This window comes from Pristiophorus japonicus, chromosome 7 (assembly GCF_044704955.1).
Source record: "Pristiophorus japonicus isolate sPriJap1 chromosome 7, sPriJap1.hap1, whole genome shotgun sequence".
Taxonomy (NCBI): Eukaryota; Metazoa; Chordata; class Chondrichthyes; family Pristiophoridae; genus Pristiophorus; species Pristiophorus japonicus.
Window position 1 is genome coordinate 16,250,996 of NC_091983.1, and position 21,472 is coordinate 16,272,467.

The 21,472-nt window shown below is 41.4% G+C and overlaps 1 protein-coding gene and 1 long non-coding RNA gene across 12 annotated transcripts in view; one reads left to right on the forward strand and one right to left on the reverse strand.

Moving 5' to 3' along the window:
- The window catches only part of fam135a (family with sequence similarity 135 member A), a 253,544-nt gene that overhangs the window by 24,872 nt on the left and 207,200 nt on the right, over positions 1–21,472 (reverse strand). For all 9 annotated transcript variants that reach the window (XM_070884848.1, XM_070884853.1, XM_070884851.1 and 6 more), the window contains 2 exons: positions 16,048–16,139; positions 2,736–2,833 (listed from right to left, as the gene is read on the reverse strand). In XM_070884848.1, coding sequence (XP_070740949.1) covers positions 2,736–2,833; positions 16,048–16,139 — 190 coding nt within the window. The remainder of the gene's footprint in view (positions 1–2,735; positions 2,834–16,047; positions 16,140–21,472) is intronic.
- Positions 1–21,472, forward strand: part of LOC139267079 (uncharacterized) — a 34,989-nt gene that overhangs the window by 11,514 nt on the left and 2,003 nt on the right. For all 3 annotated transcript variants that reach the window (XR_011593825.1, XR_011593827.1, XR_011593826.1), the window contains exon 2: positions 17,800–17,970. This is a non-coding gene — a long non-coding RNA (uncharacterized lncRNA). The remainder of the gene's footprint in view (positions 1–17,799; positions 17,971–21,472) is intronic.

The following is a 21,472-nucleotide window of genomic DNA, read 5'->3' on the forward strand; positions in this document are numbered from 1 at the left end:
CAGCGCGTCAAATACAAGAGAAATGCAGGGAACAGTACCAACCGCTGTACATGGTCTTCTTTGACCTCAAAAAGGCCTTCGACTCGGTCAACAGTGAGGGGTTATTGAGTGTCCTCTTCAAATTTGGCTGCCCTCAAAGGTTGGTCACCATCCTCCGCCTACTTCACGATGACATGCAAGCCGTGATTCTGGCCAACGGATCCACCACAGACCCAATTCAAGTCTGGACCGAGGTTAAGCAAGGCTGTGTGATCGCACCAATGCTCTTCTCGATCTTCCTTGCCGCAATGCTCCATCTCATCCTCAGTAAGCCCCCACTGGAGTGGAGTTAATCTACAGAACAGACAGGAAACTGTTCAACCTCCGTCGCCTCCCAGCCAGATCCAAGGTCGTCCCAACCTGTGTCATTGAATTACAGTATGCAGACGACACTTGCGTCTGTGTACACTTGGAGGTCGAACTCCAAACCATCGTCAACACCTTCACCAAAATAAATGAAAGTTCTTCTTTATTGCTGTTACTCTCTTTTGCTTATTTATCTTTTGTTGGTTGCTATAAAGGCCTTTCTGAATAACTATAGTTTACAAATTAAATAAAATATGCAAACTGTTAAGAGTTCGCATGGGCTTTAACCTAAACATCTATAAGACAAAGGTCCTCGACCAACCTGTCCCTGCCAGACAGTACTGCCCGATTATCAAAATCCACGACGATGCCTTGGACAACGTGGGCCATTTTACATATCTCGGGAGCCTACTCAACAAGGCAGATGTTTATCGCAAAGTCCAACACCACCTTCAGTGTGCCGGTGCAATCTTCGGTCGCCTGAGGAAGAGAGTGTTTGAAAGCCAGAACCTCAAACCCGGCACCAAGCTCATGGTCCACAGAGCGGTAGTGACACCCGCCCTCCTATATGCTTCAGAGCCATGGACCATGGACAGCAGGCACCTCAAAGCCTCCACAAGATCGTGCAAATCCATTGGCAGGATAGGCGCACCAACGTCAGTGTTCTCGCTCAGGCCAACATCGAAGCATTGAATATGTTCTATCGGCTCCGATGGACGGGCCATATCATCTGCATGCCCGATACGAGACTCCCAAAACAAGCGCTCTACTCGGAGCTCCGACACGGCAAGATCGTCCCAGGCGGGCAGCGGAAACGCTTCAAGGACACCCTCAAACCCCCTTGAAAAAGTGCAACATCCCCACTGACACCTGGGAATCCCTGGCCCAAGACCGCTCAAAGTGGTGGAGAAGGATCCGGGAAGGCGCCGAACACCTTGAGTCTCTTCGCCGGAAGCAAGCGGAAGCTAAGCGCAAACAGCAGAAGGAGCGCCCGACAACCCAAGCATCCCACCTCTTCAACCACCATCTACCCGACCTGTGACAGAGACTGTAGGTCCCGCATTGGACTCCTCAGTCACCTGAAAACTCATTTTTAGTGTGGAAGCTAATCATCCTCGGTTCCGAGGGACTGCTGAAGATGCAGGTGCATAGCAGTCACTCAAGAGTCAAAGAAAAAGCTGCAGTGAGAGTTGGGGAGAGTACATTTCATGTGAATGAATGAATAGGAAGTTGAATATATTTTATGCTGATGCAAAGTAGTTTCAGCTTCACATCATGCAGAATGTGCAATACAGTGCAACTGGAAAGTAAAGTCCAGTTTTCCTGTCCAGAGCAGGATTATGGATCTGCTGATTTCCATTCGCTCAAAGCAGCTTTCGATCTCAAAATGGCACTCGAGATTAAACAGTACCCTCAAACATTTCTATCCTGGGTAAACGAGATTTTTATGGTAGTTTTTCCACTGGTAGAGTGCATGGGACTGAAAAATGCAATTTTGAAATGCATGTTGCTCTATGGCTATGATTTGTGTTCCAATAATTATGAAAAATTGTGCCAGAATATAGACAAATATCAGAAATAACTTGAGACTACCTATAAAAGCAGTATTACCAAAAATTCTATTTTAAGTATCAAAGATTTAAAAAAATGTCAATGTCTTTCTTTGGCTCAACAAGTAGGTACAAATTAAGTGATAAATCCTTGTATTCTTAAAAATACAATAGAAGCCATTCATTGCGACTTGGATAAGGGGGACCTATACTTTATAGGGATGGTCCCCTACGAATCAATTTCCTCCACTGTTTTCTACACAAGAACCCTTTGGCCAATCCAGCCCATCCTCAAGTTAGGTGGTATTTTAGCCAGGTATACAAGTCAATCTTGTTCGCACCCCAGTAGAATAGCTGAGTTTTATTGGTGACTGAAATGCCAACTAGTTGGGGATATTCCAAATAAAATAGCTTTTATGTGCTCACCAACTGAATCATCTCCTCAGTCTGCAGTAACTAGACAAGTCAAAGCATATTTATAGTGCATAAGAAAAGAAAAAGATGGACACGAAGTAGCAGAACAAAAAGGAAAAAACAAGTTGGAGTCTGAAAGGTAACTTCAAGATTTTAACGATTTCGTAGAAAACAGGAGAGGTGGCAAGGCAGAGATTTAGGGAGAATTCCAGAGGACAGTGGCATGGTGGCTGATAGCACCGAGTCTTGATTCAATGGTTCTTACGTTAGATACAGGTACTGTATGTCCATACAAATGAGAGAACAAAACAACAATTTTAAGATAACTTTGGAAAACTTATAAGCCAAGAAAAATTTGATTAAATTAATTTAAAAAATAAATTTTTCTTCAAAATAATGATCAACAAGTATCTCTTGCCAGCTTACCTGATTTTGGAAACTGTGAGGTTGTAAATTTGAATGTACTGTATTATCTCATCCAAAAGTCTATCAGTCATGGAATCAAAGTCTGCAAATGTGTCATTCTATGAAAAAGAAGGTAAATATTCAAATGTGGAAAAACAAATATAAATTATATTTTCAGACTTGGTAGAGAAGCTTAATGAAATTCCCTCGTCACGGTGTTCACAAAAATTACTATCATAATTGAGTTCTTGATAAAAGTCAGCTGATAGTGAAAGTCAGAAGTTGAATGTTGTCAGGTGTGGGGAGAGGGCTTTGATGCTGAGACATGGTAGTACAAGGGATGCTTTCACCATTAAAACGTTTGTAAGAGATATTTCCAAAGACAGTGTAGTAGTATTTTTTGATTGGTTTCTGAAAAAGTGGAGAAATGAATTTATTCCCGACTCATATAAATAAATCCCAACACAGAGAAATGAAAGAGACTCGAGAAAAAGTGGGAGGGGGAAATAATTATTCTATTGCAGTTGCTGACTTGTATCTTTGTAACGGATTGTTAAATGCACTCTATGTACATACCTGCACTTAGATATTTGGAAATTATTATGGTTATTTAATGCTGATGTGGGTCTTTGCAAGACTGAACTTTTATGCGGACCTTCTACAAATTTGATAATGGAGCAGTTCTTCGATAAATTGGCACTGTTACATGAATATTTTGTTTTCTTGGTTGCTTTTCTAAGATGAACATAAAATAAATGCATCTGGCATAACCATTTTAGAATACATTACAAAATAGAGAAACTTGTTGCAAGACATTCCCACTTACTATTTAGCATACCTTACATCACAAAATACAATTCATCAGCACTTTTGCTGTATTTGCCGACTGCAGCTGTGCAAGATCAGCTAATTTTTCCTTTTAAAGGTTAGTTGGTGTCTCCTGTGCCTAGCAGTACATGAGGCATTCCCTTTCTTCCACTGCTGCCTGTCCAGAGCAAAATATCTGACTACATCAGAGTACTTTATTATCTTGCCTTGCATCCAGCACATCGTGGCTCTCCACAGTTAATGTTTATATAAAACTCGTCGGACTAAATTTTAATGGGGAAGGCGGGTTGGGCATGGGGCTCTGAGGCAGTCAGGAAACCCGAGAGAACGGGTTTCCCGGAGACCCTGCCGAATTTAACAACAGGGCCTCAGTTTCCCACCTGCAACCAGCCAGATTGAGAGGCTAGGCTGCACAGGAGAGAGTGAGGGAGGGATCGTGTCGGGGGCGGCCGGAGAAGGGACCAGAACATCGAGATCGCGGGCCGGGACCAGCATGGGGTGGGGTGGGGGAGACGGGGGTGAACTTGATCTAGTCCATTCATTTGCTGTAGAGTGTGTTGGTAATCTGACAAATGCAGCAATGTACTGCAAACTGCGAGACTCAGTATCCTAAGGGTATCTCATCCGGTCCTAGTGACTTACCTGCTTTAAGTTCAGCCAGTCTTTCTAGTATCATCAATTTTTATCCAGTCAAATGTCTCCATTACCCACATCCTTACTATGTCTATGGCAGCATCCTCTTCCATGGTGAAGACAGGTGCAAAGTACCTGCAGCTCACCAACCGTATTTACCATATTTCTTGCATTCACACACATGCACTGTTAACCTATCTTAGACCACCTTGTATTCTCTTAGTCTGACCCCACCTAATACCGTACTATTTCTTACTCCAGTGCTATCAGTCTCTCCCAATTCTTTGTGCACCTTGTTTCTCTTTTCTATTGCTACACGGTGTCCATCACGATGACAAATTAATTTAAGCCCCCACCCCAACAGCACGAGCAAACCTCCCCGCGAGGACATTGGTCCCAGCTGTTGAAGCGCCACCCCGTCCGGCCTGTACATGTCCCACCTCCCCCAGAATCAATCCCAATCTCCCTGGAATTTAAAGCCTTTTTTCCTGCACCATCTCTCCAGCCATGCCTTCATCAGCTCTATCCTACTATTTCTATACTCACTAGCTCTTGGCACCAGGAGTAATCCGGAGATTACTACCTTTGAGTTCCTGCTTTTTAAATCTCTTTCCTCAGCTCACTAAAATCTACCTGCAGGAGCTCATCCCTCTTTCGAACTATGTTGTTGATACAGATATGGACCACTACCTCTGGCTATTCACCCTCCCCTCTCAGAATATTCTGTAGCTGCTCAATGACATCCTTGACCCTGATATCAATGGTCACTGCTGCAACGCGTTTTATTCAAATTCCCTTAACATAAAGCTACAAAGTGCAGAAAATCTATAACATTTCTGGGAGATTTCCTCAAACTATGATTGTTTGGAGGCAACAATCAGATCTTATTGATTCTAAGTAAAGATTGACCAAAATGATGACTCTGATCCTATCAACATCCTGTTTTTTTCAACAGATTATGTAAAATAAATATGCATAAATTGGTATGTCTCTATGGTTTTCCAGAACAACAGATCTGGATTCTTTGGTTGTGTTTCAGTCCGGGTTCTTCTTTTGGGAGAGCATAGATTGGAGCCTCTGTTTTAGGACAGATTACTCAGTGTCTGCATTGGATTTTCCAATTTCGTTGATGTTGATTTTTGGTCTTGAAAAAAAAATGAAGATGGAAGGGAGAAAATAGGGTGTTTCTCCCAGAAACTGATCAATTTGAAGTCTTTTTGCCACCAGGTTTGGAGGTGCTGCTGCATTCCATAAAATATAGAAAACTTGTGTCTCTCTTCCCTCTCCCTTTCACCAAAATGTATTAAAACACTATCTAAATGCTGAGTTTAAGGGAAAAACAGGCATGCTTTTGTACTGTCTCTTTCTAAGTTGCTGGGATAAGTCACTATAACATAACATAAGAAATAGGAACAGGAGAAGGCCATGCATCCCTTTGAGCCTGCTCTGCCATTCAATAAGATCATGGCTGATCTCCTCATGGACTCAGCTCCACTTCCCCGCCCGCTCCCCATAACCCCTTATCGTTTAAGAAACTGTCTATTTCTGTCTTAAATTTATTCACTGTCCCAGCTTCCACAGCTTTCTGAGGCAGCAAATTCCACAGATTTACAACCCTCAGAGAAGAAATTTCTCATCTGTTTTAAATGGGCGGCCCCTTATTGTAAGATCATGCCCTCTAGTTCTAGTCTCCCCCATCAGTGGAAACATCCTCTCTGCATCCACCTTGTCAAGCCCCCTCATAATCTTATACGTTTTGATAAGATCACCTCCCATTCTTCTGAATTCCAATGAGTAGAGGCCCAACCTACTCAACCTTTCCGCATAAGTCAACCCCCTCATCCCCAGAATCAACCTAGTGAACCTTTTCTGAACTGCCTCCAAAGCAAGTATATCCTTTCGTAAATATGGAAACCAAAACATAGAAACATCGAAAATAGGTGCAAGAGCAGGCAATTCGGCCCTTCGAGCCTGCTCCACCATTCAAATATGATCATGGCTGATCATGCAACTTCAATACCCCACTCATTCAATTCCACTAACACCATTTCCTGACTAATAAGGATTTCCCTCAGTTCCTCCTTCTCCTAGACCCTCGGTCCCCTAGTATTTTCGTAAGGTTATTTGTGTCTTCCTTAGTGAAGACAGAACCAAAGTATTTGTTCAATTGGTCTGCCATTTCCTTGATCGCCATTATAAATTCACCTTATTCTGACTGCAAGGGACCTACATTAATCTTCATTATTCTTTTTCTCTTCACATATCCATAGAAGTTTTTGCAGTCAGTTTTTATGTTCCCTGCAAGCTTACTCTCATTCTCTATTTTCCCACTCCTAATTAAACCCTTAGTCCTCCTCTGCTGAATTCTAAATTTCTCCCAGTCCTCAGGTTTGCTGCTTTTTCTGACCAATTAATATGCCTTTTCCTTGGATTTAACACTATCCCCAAATTCCCTCGTTATTCCAGGTGTGGCCTCACCAATACCTTATATACCTGCAGCAAGAATTCCCTGCTTTTATACTCCATCCCCTTTGCAATAAAGGCCAAGATACCATTGGCCTTCCTGATCACTTGCTGTACCTGCATATTACCTTTTTGTGTTTCATGCACAAGTACCCGGAGCTTGGAGCTCTTTTTATATTAAAAAAACCAATGCGGTGAAGAGTTCTGCTCAGTTTTTGTCTTGGAATATAGTAGCCTTCAATCTGGGGCTATTTCTCTCAAGGCTCCAGGCCGCTTACCTGGGTAGGATGAATGTAATCCAGTGAAAGGACAGCTGGTGAGAAGTGGAAAAACCTTTCTTCATCATCTCCCTACTGATGCCCTTTGACTGGGCTACATAGTCAACAGAGAGACACACACAGGCAGGTAACTATGCACTGGGTAAGCAAACCAGGTTCAAATCAATGGATATAAAACCACCAGGACAGGTACCAATATTGGATTGAGCCGCGAAGGCAGGTACCAAGCACTGGCCATTAAAAGCGCAAGGAGAGAATACAATGTTGTTACTCTTGGGCTACACAAGTGAATACTAAGTGTATACTTCGGTTTCACACCTCTAGTGCTCATACCCAATCTTCCTCCAAACTTTGAAGTTCAAATTCTTATTTTTTAAAAAAGTGTGCAATCCTGAACACACAGTGCTGCATTTACAGAGGATGTCAGTGCAGCGTGCTGTATCGTTCCCATTTCATTTCCAAACTGGCTATGACTCAAACGATGCTTGCACTCTCATTACATCTGAACAATGTGCAGAAGAAAGCAAGCATTATTTAAAAAGCCAGCATGTCCAGATGGTGACAAGATGCTGTCATAGGAAGTAGTGGCAGGCTGGGGAGCTGAGTATATTATGTGCAAAAAATCTTCCACCCTCACTGGCTGCACAATGAGTGGAAGTCAGGGGAGGAGAACATAAAACCACAATGGGCTGGTAGGGAGACAAGCTGATGTTGCAAGAAGGGCATCAGAGGCTGGAGCATTAAAACCCTTGATGCTAGCCCTGTGAGTGATCTTGTTATGTAGGTCAGGGAGAGGGGCAGATGGATTCGGATCGATGTTTCCCCAAGAACAGAAGCCAAAATGAAACACAAAAGAAGAATGCAGATCCATTATCCTTCATGCTCATTCCCACTAACTAATATTATGCTGCCCCTTACATAAAAGGTAACTAAAAAACACATTTTAAAAGCAGTATTAGTAGGCTCAGAATTACAAATAGTATTTCAAACCAAAAAACTTTATAATTTTTGCCTTGGCGAGGGGATCCAGATCTCACTCAGTTGCATTTTAATTGGGTTATGCCATCTCAAAAACAGCCTATTACTGGTCATGCAGTAGGGACCAATCAATCAGCCTTCTGAAAATAGCTGGAAACGAAAGGGGGTAAGTAATAATATGGAGTGCTAGTGCTTGTCATGTGACTTTTTTTCAGGCTGAGAATGAAGCTGGGCACTTTGTGATGGGATCAGGTATGTTTTTAAAGTTTATTTGTAAATTACATAGGATATACAGCACAGGAACAGGCCATTCGGTCCAACCAGTCTCTGCCAGAGTTTATTCTCCACATCAGCATGTTTCCTTCTCAGTCATCTGCTTTTCTAGCTTCCCCTTAAATGCATCCATACTATTCACCTCAACTATTCCCTGTGGTAGCAAGTTCCACATTCTCATCACTCTCTGGGTAAAGAAGTTTCTTCTCAATTCCCCATTTGTTTTCTTGGTGGCTATCTTATATTAATGACCTCTAGTTATGCTCTTCCCCACAGGTGGAAATACTATGCGGACTCCATCAAAACCTTACATAATTTCACAGGCCTTCTCGTTTCAAGAGAAAAGAGGCCCAGCCTGTTCATTCTTTCCTGATGGGTATAACCTCGTAGTTCTGGTATCATTCTTGTAAATCTTTTTGCATCCTCTCCATCCTTTTTATAATATGGAGACCAGAGATGTACACAGTACTCAGTGCAATTAAGTGTAAATGTATAAATTATATTTAGTATTTAAAAAAAAAAAATTGGTTGCTTGAATTATTGGGCTGGATTTTGCTCTCATCGATGAACAAATGATACTCATTGCACTTGCTCATAGATTTTCTATGGGCTTTTGCACTGGAATTTACTGTGATTAGAGAGCAAAACAGCAGTGTCCTCTACAGGGGATCTAGTACCTGTGACAGTGGGGCAAGCAACTGTGTATCTCCTTAACCAATAAGATTGAAGAATCGTTAATAAGTAATGTAGAGTCTGTATCAGGAAGTGTCAGTTAGAATATTTAGTTCAATGTCAAATTTGGTGCAGAAAGCAAAATAAAGTGAAGGAAAAAATGATGGGATTAACAGAAAGTGATAAACGAAACAGAAAAAGTTTTAAAATTATTTATTTTAAAATCGACAACAATAATTAAAATCTGAAGGAATGACAGTAGTCAGAGAAGCGGTGGGGCCTATTAGGAGAACTATTGATGAAGGAAGAAGGCATGGCTGACGTACTAAATGAGTACTTTGCATCAGGGTTTACCAAAGAAGGAGGACTTTGCTAAAGCTATAGTAAACAAAGAGGTTGCTGGGATACTGGATAAAAACAAGATAAAAATAGATCGAGGAGGTACTAGACAGGCTGGTGGTACTTAAATGGGTAAGTCACCCGGTCCGGATAGGATGCATCTGAGGCTGCTGAGGGAAGCAAAGGTGGAAATTGCAGAGGTGCTGGCCACAATCCACAATCTTCCAATCATCCTTAGTGCCAAAGGACTGGAGGATTGCAAATGTTACACTCTTGTTCAAAAAAAGGAGAGAAGGATAAACCTGGCAATTACAGGCTAGTCAGTTTAATATCGGTGACGGGGAAACTTTTGGAAACAATATTCTGGGAGAAAAATTAATAGCCATTTGGACAAGCACAGACTAATAGAGAGCCAGCATGGATTTGTTAGGGGCAAAACGTGGTTTACTACCTTGATTAGTTTTTTGATGAGGTAACAGAGAGGGTGGATGACGGCAGTACTGTTGATGTGTATATGGACTTTCAAAAGGCATTTGATAGAGTACCACACATTGTGCTTGCTAGCAAAATTGAAGCACATGGGATAAAAGGGGCAGTAGCAGCGTGGATACAACATTGGCTAAGGGATTGAAAGCAGAGAGTTGCGGTGAATGGCTATTTTTTCAGACTGAAGTATACAGTGGCATTCCGCACTGCTTTTTGGATATAAATTAATGACTTGGACTTGGGGGAACACGGCACAATTTCGAAATTTGCAGATGACATTAAACTTGGAAGTGTAGTAAACAGTGAGGGAGATAGTAATAGACTTCAAGATGACATAGATAGGCTGGTGGAATGGGCAGACACATGGCAGATGAAATGCAATGCAGAGAAGTGTGAAGCGATACATTTTGGTAGGAAGAATGAGGAGAGACCATACACACTAAATGGTACAATTCTAAATGGGGTGCAAGAACAGAGAGGCCTGGGGGTGTTTGTGAACAAATCTTTTAAGGTGGCAGGTCAGGTGAACAAAGCAGTTAATAAAGCATATGGGATCCTGGGCTTTATAAATAGATGCATAGAGTACAAAAGCCAGGAAGTTATACTACACCTAAATAAAACACTAGTTCAGTCCCAACTGCAGTATTGTGTCCAATTCTGGGCAGCAAACTTTAAGGAGGATATGAAGAGGGTACCGAAGAGATTTTCTGGAATGATTCCAGGGATGAGGAATTACAGTTTTGTGGATACACTAGAGAGGCTGGGGTTGTTCTCCTTGGAGCAGGGAAGGCTAAGAGGAGATTTGTTAGAGGGGTTCAAAATCATGAAGGATTTAGAGAGAGTAAATAAAGAGAAACTGTTTCCAATGGCAGAAGGGTCGATAATGAGAGAGCACAGATTTAAGATGATTTGTCAAAAGAACCAGAGGCTATATGAGGAAAAACTTTATGGAATGAGTAGTTAGGATTTGGAATGCTCAGCTTGATAGGGACCATCATAGGCGGTCCCTCGTATCGAGGATGACTTGCTTCCATGCCAAAAAGGGATGAGTTCACAGGTGTTTCAATGAAGGACCTAATTTTCCAGGTCTCGAACTACATTCTGAAGGTTGGAAGATGCCTGTGCATGGATTTTTTTTTAACGTGTGGTGGCCGTTGCACAGCAGCCACTACAGGAGCTTGACAGATCTAGGTCTTGGTCCAGTGGCAAGGATTAACCAAGACCACTGGAGACCAGCTCTGCTGCACGGACCTGGTGCGCACACATATCGCAGTGTGGGTTGGTCCATGCTTCTCCTGGGCCCCGATCACCAGCCTCTCCTGGGCCCCGATCACCACGGTCTCTCGCCACTCCTGCACCCCAACCTTGCCGCTGTATCTGTCCACGCTCCAATCAGCAACTGGACCCCGGTGACGTCCAATCCAGTCGCCCTCTTCATAGCCGTCACTCTGCGACAGATACAGATTCAATAGTAGCCTTCAAAAGGGAATTGGATAAATAGTTGGAGAAAAAAATGTGGAGATATGGGGAAAGGGCGGGTGAGTGGGACTCACTGGATTGTTCTTCAAAAGAGCCGGCGCAGACTCAATGGGCCGAATGTCCACCCTCTATGCTGTACTACTCTATGATTCTAGATGAACACTTTACACAATTACACAGAATTTCTCAGTGCTATTTTAATGGAGGTGTTAACCTGCAATTTAAACATTTTAATGCCTCCATTAATATAGCAGACAATGGAATCTCAAATTCATTAAGCATTCAGCCACTAATATCACCAAAATTAATTTCCTGGCCAATATTTCAATTCTAAAATTTGCTGTGGGCACTTATTTATGGCTGAATTGAAGGGATTATTTTGGGATGCTTGGACTGGAAAGATGCAAAATTTACCATTCATCATTTTGTTCTGCTTTGCAGAATATTTTCTGCTGTTTTGAGGCATATTCCTCCCATGGCAACAGCTACTAATCACCAAAACTGGACTTGTTCCCAGACCAAAAAATAACATCAGCAAATTGACAACCGGTCAAATTGGAAAGTGTTAGATGGTGGAGAGAGGAAATATTCCCAGTAACTTTTGGCATTCCCCATTTGTTGCTTGGGGCACACTGGATGTTAATTCGAAGATATTATTCCATAGGCCTGGTGACCTGCTCATGGGACAGTACATTAGAGTTCGAACATGCTTCATCATAGGACGACAAGATGCATGTTTGCACCAACTTGCTGCTAGGCTAATCTTCAGTTTTGGTCATTTGAGAGGGGTAATAAACGGTAGTCAGGAATTTCCCCAACAAGGTGCAAAAATTAGAGTGGCATTACGCTGGGCCACTTTTGTGTCCTTCCTAACAGGAAGCAATATTGTCAATTTCCTGAATTGGGGTGAATACATAAGCGAGAAAGGGGAAGAAAGTGTTTTTTTTTTAAAAAAAGGAGTTTATTTTAATTTCCATATTAATTAAGTGTGAAATCCATTCAATACACTGAACTTATCTGCATTTAATGTGGGTTATTATTGTTTGCATGCACATCAACTGAACAATTTCAACAGTTGATGTTTATGGAAGCAAATATCTTATCTGTGCAACAAACGGAATACCATGGCAACCATTAAGCCTCTCTAAACCCTGATGAAATTACTGAATATAATTCTAAAGGACAGATGTTTAGAAATGTCAAAGACAGCAAATAATAAATGCATTAATTAGAGTACTAAATATATAGAAAATTATTTTCACTAACAGGCTTAATTAACATACAGCAGAGAACCATACAAAATAAGTGGTTTAGCAATATGCAGGTATATAGATTATGTTTCAATCTTCAATAAAATAGGCAATTGTTTGATTGGATACCAGCAACTTGTAACATTAAAAGAAAAACAGACAATGAAGAATGTTTTGGGGAAATAAAATTCAGCATTTACCAGTCCTGTTGGTCCAACAATACTGCTCTTTGGATTTGGGACCATTTGGAAATGTTAAAGTGGACTCAGGCACAATATTCCAGGTTATTTGGGGAAATAAAAGGTCCGAGAAGAGATTTGGTTCAGTAAAATTAAACAAAATGTATCAAAATTTGGACCAAGTGGGAATGTTTGAGCTGGGTTTTAAAAATATTATAATACTGTTTTGGACAGTAAAGTTCCTCCAAAGTTCACGAATGACATGAAATGGCTTTTTATCGGATGTCACGTGTGGCATGATATTGTGTGCACAAATGTGATTTTTTTTTTTGCGTGAGGCAACTAGCATGCGGAACTGCATGGTCAAGACGCTCAGGAGAGGGAGATAACTTTTTAAATCATCAAGGCACTGGCACCTACTTTGAGGAAGTGACTTTCCAAATGGATTGTGTTAAGGACTATTGTATCTTGACTTCCAGAAGGTGACAATGTTGTGCATGAAAGGCTCAAAGCTGTGAGAATCCTGAGTAAATTTTGGATTGGTATAAGAAATTGGTGTAGGGCAGTAAAAACAACAGGCACTTTATTAATAGTCATGTTGGGGTGGAGGAACGTACTAAATGTGGTGCCCCAGGGATCGGTGTCGGGAGCACTTCTAGAACAATGACTGGCTCAGAAACCCAATTCAAATTGATCAAATTTGCAGAGGATGGCAAAATAGGAGGTGGTTTAGAATCAGAGATGACAGCTTATATTACAGAATGAGTTGGACAAAATATGTAAGTGGGCAAAATGATGATAAACAAAACTGAATACAAAAAAGGTAAATTTTCACATGTGGGATGACCAAAATGGGCAACACACAAACTCCATGAATGGATTTGAAATAGCCAAGGATACATGTGAAAAAGACTTACGAGTTTTAAGAAACTCAACACAAAAGATGCTTCATCAATGCAGAGCAGCAATAAAGCCTATATAAAGTTGAACTATATTAACAGATCATCATCATAGGCGGTCCCTCGTATCAAGGATGACTTGTTTCCACGCCAAAAAGGGATGAGTTCACAGGTGTTTCCATGAAGGACCTAATATTCCAGGTCCCAAACTACATCCTGAAGCATGGAAGATGCGTGTGGGTGGATTTTTTTTTTTTTTTAAAAAAGCGTGTGGTGGCTATTGCACACCAGCCACCACACGGCTTGACAGAGCTAGGTCTTGGCCCAGTGACAAGGATTAACCAAGACGCCTGGATACCAGCTCTGCTGCACGGACCTCGTGCGCACACAATCAAGAGTTGCCCGAGCCCTAGCCTCTTTTGGCCCCAAACTCACGCCTCTCCTAGGCCCTGATCATGTCGCTCCACGATCACTCGCTGCTCCTGCGCCCCAACCTCGCAACTCCTGCTGTACCTGCCCACGCTCCAATCACTGACCTGGACGTCGGTGATGTCCAATCCAGTCACCCTCCTGCACCAGCTCGCGCAGTACCTTGCAGTGGTATGCCACCACACTGCTCGCGAGGACGTTGCTCACCGCTCCTTCTATGGCCCCGACCTGCCGCTGATGGTCTCTTGCAGGTTGGGGCTGCCACACTGCTCCCAGGCCGGCGCTCGCTGCTCCAAAAGGAGGATTAACAGTTGACTACACGTCAGAAGAAGTTGTGATCAAACTGTATAGTGCTCTCGTGAGACTAGACCTCAAGTAGACCTCCAATTTCAGGTCACTGGGAGATAAGGAGACTTTAAAGCCCTGGAAGTAGTGCAAGAAGTATGAACTCCAGTCTTGGAGGTCTCAGTTATGAGGAAAGAATGAGAAATTTGGGCTTGTCAGACTTGAAAGGGGATGCCCAAGAGTTGATCTTTGAGAGATACGATTATAAACACTTTTAAAAAGGTAAATATCAAAAATTACTTTAAATTAAATTGCAAGAGAAAAACAAATTGCAAGAGAAAAGGAGCCACAGTTTTAAACTAGTAAAAAGGCAAGTTTAGGATCATCAGGAAGTTTATCTTCACACAAAGAACGATAAACTCATGGAGTTCCCAGATAGAATACTGAAAGTGAAAGCCCGACAATTATTTAAGAACCAAATGCATACAGCGTTCTGATGGATGAGTAAGTTGGGACGAATGGCATTCCTCATTCATAATTCTCTTGTAAAATCTAGACTGTATTAAGTTTATGTACGTTAAGCCCTCCCGATTTTGTACATTATCAACATGTGACTCAGTCATGCCACAGGTGCATACTTTAACACTAGATATATAGGGCTCGAGTTTGGTCGACTCACCACCGAGTTTTCTCAGCAGTCTCAATGGTTTTTGGTCGCTCTCCCCTCCGAGTGAGTTTAGTCAGATCCTCATGCCGGCAGGTAGAGAAGACCGCCGGGGACCGTCTGCTGACATGCGCCTACGTACAACACCCACAAGAGTCCTTCCGCCCGCTGAGTTGCCAGTTTGGTCCGGGCGGTCCTCCGCTCCAGCAGGAGAAGACTGCTGCATGGAGGCAGGTCTTACCTGAACAGCAAGTATGAAGACCTACAAAAAAGATTAGTGCACTTCTTTTCTTCATTCCTTTTGCAGGGATTTAGGTGGATGGGGTCCCCTGAAGGATTTCTGGTGTTTTGTTTTATTATTGTAAAAACTTTATTTTATCAGTTTCCCCCCTCCCTGGGCCCGACTCTATCCTTGGCGGTACTTTGCCGAGGATCGCATTTGCTGCCTAGAATGGAACCCACCATCCGCTGCCACCCAGAATTGGCATGCAAGACCCATTTTTTCCACCGGGCGGTCTTGCCCACATTTTTTCACCAAACCTCCGCCCAAAGTACCGTCAGGATCTTAGCGGTCCTTCGGACAGTATTTGGGCGGAACTTAGGTTTCACCAAACTCGGGCCCATGGAGTTTCATAAGCTCTAAATCCCTTTATCTATATCTACAGCATCACGAATACAATCTTAGGGAAATTAATTTTGTTCTGACTTTCCATAGGCTCCACCACAGGAGACTGACTAGTATTTAAAACTATGCAGAAACAAATGCACATGCCAGAATCAAGTTTTTTGTAATAAATTAAATCACCATAACTAGAGACGTCCTTGAAACACTGCCACAACTTCTAAATGAATTAAATTAGCCAAAAGAACCACACAGCCACTAAATTTGAGTTCTGATTGGCCAACCAAAAGAACACACCAGTGACCAAGCACATCAAAGACTCTCATTCCACACAAAACTGAAAACGTAATTTTCAAATAACTAAGAGTTATTTCAACTTATTTGAGCTAAGCAAGTTGAAGCAACTAGACATTTAAAAATTCAAGTTGAAGTCAAACCTACAACTCACTTATGAGCAAGTTGAGTCGCAAGTGTCAGATGACTTGGTCTACTGAATTCCAAAATTTTATAAAAATGTTTATGATCAGTGCCATGGGAGATCAACTATTGTTTTTTTACAAAAGATGATCTGTTTACCTGATTCCTCTCTGACATCAGGAACTCTATTTGGGATCCTGGCAATCCGAGTTCAATGTAGGTTTTTACCAAACGTAGATCTGCGCTGTTCCCTAAAAACAAGAAAGTGAAACATGAACATTTGTGTTTTAAATTGAAGAGGTTTTTCCTTAAAATAGAAAATCAAGTTTTTTTTTAAAAAAAAGAACTTAATATTAAGCTTGCTACAAGTGGACACTACTGCTGTGGCTTTCGGAAATCTGCACATTTACCAGCATAGGTTAAACAGCATTAACTGGGCACATTTCTTCAGTAGTAAGGAAACCATATTGTGGTTAGAGGCATTCTGCACCATTTAAGAACAAGTTGGAGGGAGATAGAAAATTAGCCAAACCAAACACGAAGACTTTTGATTTTCTTCAGTGCACATTGTTCTATTCAAACTGCTCAATATAACTGGTTCTAATTATGGTTTGTAATATTAAGCACCATGTTTTTTGTTTGTAGACTCACTGATTAGGCATAGAACGTAGGCAAGTAGCAATGTGTTGCTCCATAGACACCAATTTTTCTCAAAAATTCTCAAGAATTCTAAATCTTGGTTACCAAGTCTGGAGGTGACAGGAGAACTAAATAGTAATATTAATTGAACAGACCCGTTTTATGATACCACCTTTGTGCACTTCCAAGTCACCAGCTCGACAGTGAAATTGGCAAAGAATTTGAATGAGTCTGCCAGTCCTTTCCTAGTTTGGCAATGGTGCTTAGTGCCATGAAAAACCATAAAACAGGGAAAGATTAATTTACAGAAGGAGGAAATGGTTCTTAGGAATGAATGGTCCATCAGTAAAATACTTTTATTATTGTGTTATTTCAACAATTGTACAAAATAAATAGGTAACTCCTTCCTGGAGCAACTTAGCCCAAGCCACAAGCTACTAGGTTGTCACAGCACCAAATTGGCAAAGAATGAGTATACCACTACAGAGCATGTTACTACACAACCATGAAATATGCAGTTTTGAGCTCGTCGTATAAAAGTAGATCAGCAGTTACACTACCACACATTTCTGAAACATTTAAAAACCCCACTGTGTAAAAGCTTCTCCACTGTCTTAACTATTTTAAACCAGGGTGTTGCATTTTGTCTTCTGTACATCATTTGGATTAATTTATTCGGAGTTGACATCAATTACTCATTACTTGGGAGAGAAAAAATGTCAGCTTAGAAATCTAACTGCTTATGTTGACAGAGTTCAACCCAGCAATATTTGTTTTCATGGGCTTCAAAACTTTGGCAGAAAGCCCTTCAGCAGGTTTCAATCGTGACGACACTGTGTGTGGTTCTTAGGAATGAATGGTCCATCAGTAAAATACTTTTATTATTGTGTTCTTCTATCAACAATTGTACAAACAAAATAGGGATCTCGGGAAATCCATGTCTCCCTGGGGTTGACCAGTTCTATTTTCAGCTCTTGTACTATGATGTTAAAAAAACTATTGCAGTTATAGCTACTCAAACATCAGGAACAATTTTCTTATTGCAACATTAATTCTATAAGTTACTAATAACACAATTTTAAATTAAAATAAAATACAAACGCTTCAATCCGGCTCACAGACATCCATATTTTCCCTGTCTCATTATGTTCCCATTTTATCTCTCTCTCCTATTATTGTATTACTTTTTAACTTTCTTCTTCACTACTGTAACTTAAATGTGCTCCCCCTTCACAATCAGAAGTTTTAACTTGTCTATTTTGGACCATTTAGGTGAAAATCGACTTCAAGGCCATTTTCAAGTCAACCAAAAGTACGGATGGTTACATAACGTTCAGCCTTTGACGTGCACAAAAAACAGGATTCTTGTCAGAGACCCGTCAGCCCAATACTTGGACAAATAAGATGGTGCTTTCAAGGCATAAAATGACAGTGTTAACTTTGGTAACTCTAGTTTGATGTATTAACTGGTCTTTTAGCAGAGAACCAAAATAGTTGAATTGAATTAATTTTTGCTGAAGCTTGTGCTTTCCTACCCAAACTAAATGCCACACACTATTTCCTAATTGAGAGGATAGGATGATGATCTGTCCCCTCAGGTGGGTGTAAAAGATCTCATGGAACTATTTCAAAAAAGATCAGATCAGAGGAGTTGTCCCCAGTGTCCTGGCCAATATTTATCCCTCAACCATCATTAAAACAGATCATCTGGTCATCACATTGCTATTTGTGGAACCTTGCTGTGTGCAAATTGGAAGCTGTGTTTCCTACATTACAACAGTGACTATACTTCAAAAGTACTTAATTGGCTGTAAAGTGCTTTGGGATATCTGAAGGTTTTGAAGGCGCTATATGAACTAATCAAACTTAAAAGAAGATAAGTTTGGTCCGGACAAATTGCATCTGTGCATTTTAAAAGAATTTAAAAGGGAAGAAATAGCAGCGGCATTATTACACAGATTTAATAATTTGTTAGAGAAAGATGTAGTGCCGGAACACTGGCAGATAGCTAAAGTTATATCTATATTGAAGAAGGGAGATAAAACATGTCCAGGGAACTACAGATCAGTCAGCTTAACATTGGTGGTAGGAAAAATAGTGGAATGCCTAAAGGAGAAAATAGAAAAACATCTCGAAATCAAAACTATAATAATGAATAGGCATCAGGGAGAGTCTTGCTTGACCAACCTCACTGAATTTTTTGAAGAGGTAATAGTGGGAGTAGGCAAGGGTAATGCAGTCGATGTAATATAGCTAGAATTTCAAAAGCCTTCGATAAGGTACCACATAATAGACGAATGATTAAGGTCAGAGCATGCGGAGTCAGGGGATAATTAACAGCATGGACAGCTAAGCTGGCTGAAAGACAAATCAGAGAGTATGGGTGAAGGATAGCTATTTAGAGTGGCAGGTGTGAAGTGGGGTCCCAAAGGATCAGTGGTGGGACCAATGTTGTTCACAATTTATATTAGCGATTTAGACTTTGGAATCAAAAACACAATTTTTAAATTTGCGGACGACATCAAATTAGGAGGGACTGTCAACACTGAGAAGGACTGCAACAAATTATAAGACATTAACATTGAAAAACAAAAGGGGAAACTTTCGCCAAGCGGAAATCGCTGAGAAAATTGCTGAAAATGAAAGAAAAGTTTAGCCCAAAGAATGGGCATATATTTTTTCTGCAAAATCTATGGCGCAGCCGTGGATAATGTGGACCATTTTCCATATCTGGGGAGCCTACTATCAGCAAGGGCAGACATCGATGACAAGGTTCAACACTGCCTCCAGTGTGCCAGCGCAGCCTTTGGTCGCCTGAGGAAGAGAATATTTGAAGACCAGGACCTCAAATCTGGCACCAAGCTTATGGTCTACAGGGCCATAGTGATACCCATCCTCCTATATGACTCGGACGTGGACTATATACAGTAGACACCTCAAAGCAGTAAAGAAATATCACCAGCGCTGCCTCCGCAAGATCCTGCAAAGCCACTGGGTGGATAGATGCACCAACGTCAGTGTTCTCGCTCAGGCCAACATCCCCAGCATCGAAGCACTGACCATGCTCGACCAGCTCAGTTGGGCGGGCCACATCGTCCGCATGCCTGACACGAGACTCCCCGAGTAAGGGCTCTGTTCGGAACTCCTACACGGCAAACGAGCCTCAGGTGGGCAGAGGAAACATTTCAAGGACATCCTCAAAGCCTCCTTGATAAAGTGCAACATCCCCACCGACACCTGGGAATCTCTTGCCAAAGAGCGCCCTAAGTGGAGGAAGAGCATCCGGGAGGGCGCTGAGCACCTCGAGTCTCGTTGCCGAGAACATGCAGAAACCAAGCTCAGGCAGCGGAAGGAGCGTGCGGCAAACCAGACTCCCCACCCACCCTTTCCTTCAACCACTGTCTGCCCCAGTTGTGACAGAGACTCTAATTCCCGCATTGGATTGTACTTTTAGAGTGGAAGCATGTCTTCCTCGATTTCGAGGGACTCCCTACAATGATAAATTTTTTAATGAATTGCAACATAGATAAGTATCACATTTTGTTAAGAAAAATGAGATCACATATTACTTGAAAAATAGGAATCTAAATGGGGTAGAGGAGCCAAAGGATCTGAGAACACAAATACACAAATCACTAAAAGTTGTGACGCAGGTCAATAAGACCGTAACAAAAGCATACCAAGCACTTGGGTTTATTTCTAAAAGGATAGAATTGAAAAGTAGAGAAGTTATGCTAAACTTGTATCGAATTTTGGTTAGGCCACAATTGGGAGTACTGAGTGCAGTTCTGGCTGCCATATTATAAAAAGGATATAGAGGCACTGGAGAGGGTGCCAAAATGCTTTACAAGGAATATACCAGAACTGCAAGGTTATACCTATCAAGAAAGGATGAACTGGTTCGGTATCTTTTCTCTTGAAAAAAGGCTGAGGGGTGACCTAATAGAGGTCTTTAAAATTATGAAAGGTTTTGATAGAAAGGATAGAGAGAGAATTTTTCCACTTGTGGGGAAGAGCATAACTAGAGACCATCAATATAAGATAGTCACCAAGAAATCCAATAGGGAATTCAGCAGAACACTCTTTACCCGAACAGTGATGTGAACATGGAACTTGCTACTGCAGGGAGTGGTTGAAGCGAATAGTTTGGATGCATTGAAGGGGAAGCTAGATAAGCGTATGTGGAAGGGAATAGAGGGTAATGCTGATAGAGTTAAATGAGGAATGATAAAGGAGGCTTGAGTGGAGCATAAATGCTGGCATGGACTGGTTAGGGCGAATGGCCTGTTTCTGTGCTGTATAATCTGTGCAATGTAAATACAAGTTCTTTCTTTTTTACCTATACAAAGAGCAGTTTTATAGTGGCTGCCAAATAGCATAAAATGAGACTCGGCAGTAACACTTTCTTCTTTGAAAAACAATGGCCTGGAGTTTCCACTAGGCTGTGCTGCTTTTTCAGCACAATTCGCCAGCAATTGGCTAATCTAGCACAAAAGATTGCGGAATTTCAAGTGCATATTACGTCCAACACAAACTGAGTTTCCATGATCTTTTGCACTAGTTTAAAAAACTAGTCGGCAAAATCTGGCCGCGCCCCCAGATCGAATTAATTCCCAGTTTGCGGGCCTTCGAGGTAGTTATTAAAATTAAGCTTTTTTATTTTAGGCGCAATGACACCAATCGGCACCTTTTAAAAGCTTTTGAATATAATTTGTTTTTAATTTACTAAGAAACTGACTAAGTACCCCAATATAACTAGCAAATGGTTCTGTATTAAGCTTTTTAAAGTCAATTTCAGTTATTTAAAAATTGGGTTACTCACAGGTGGTGGACTAGACACAGATTAAAATACTTATTTTTTTTATGATAAACCCATTTTCAGCTGCGTTAATCAAACTGCATCAAGTTACCACTCAAATATATTAAGAATATTTTTTAAAGCAAA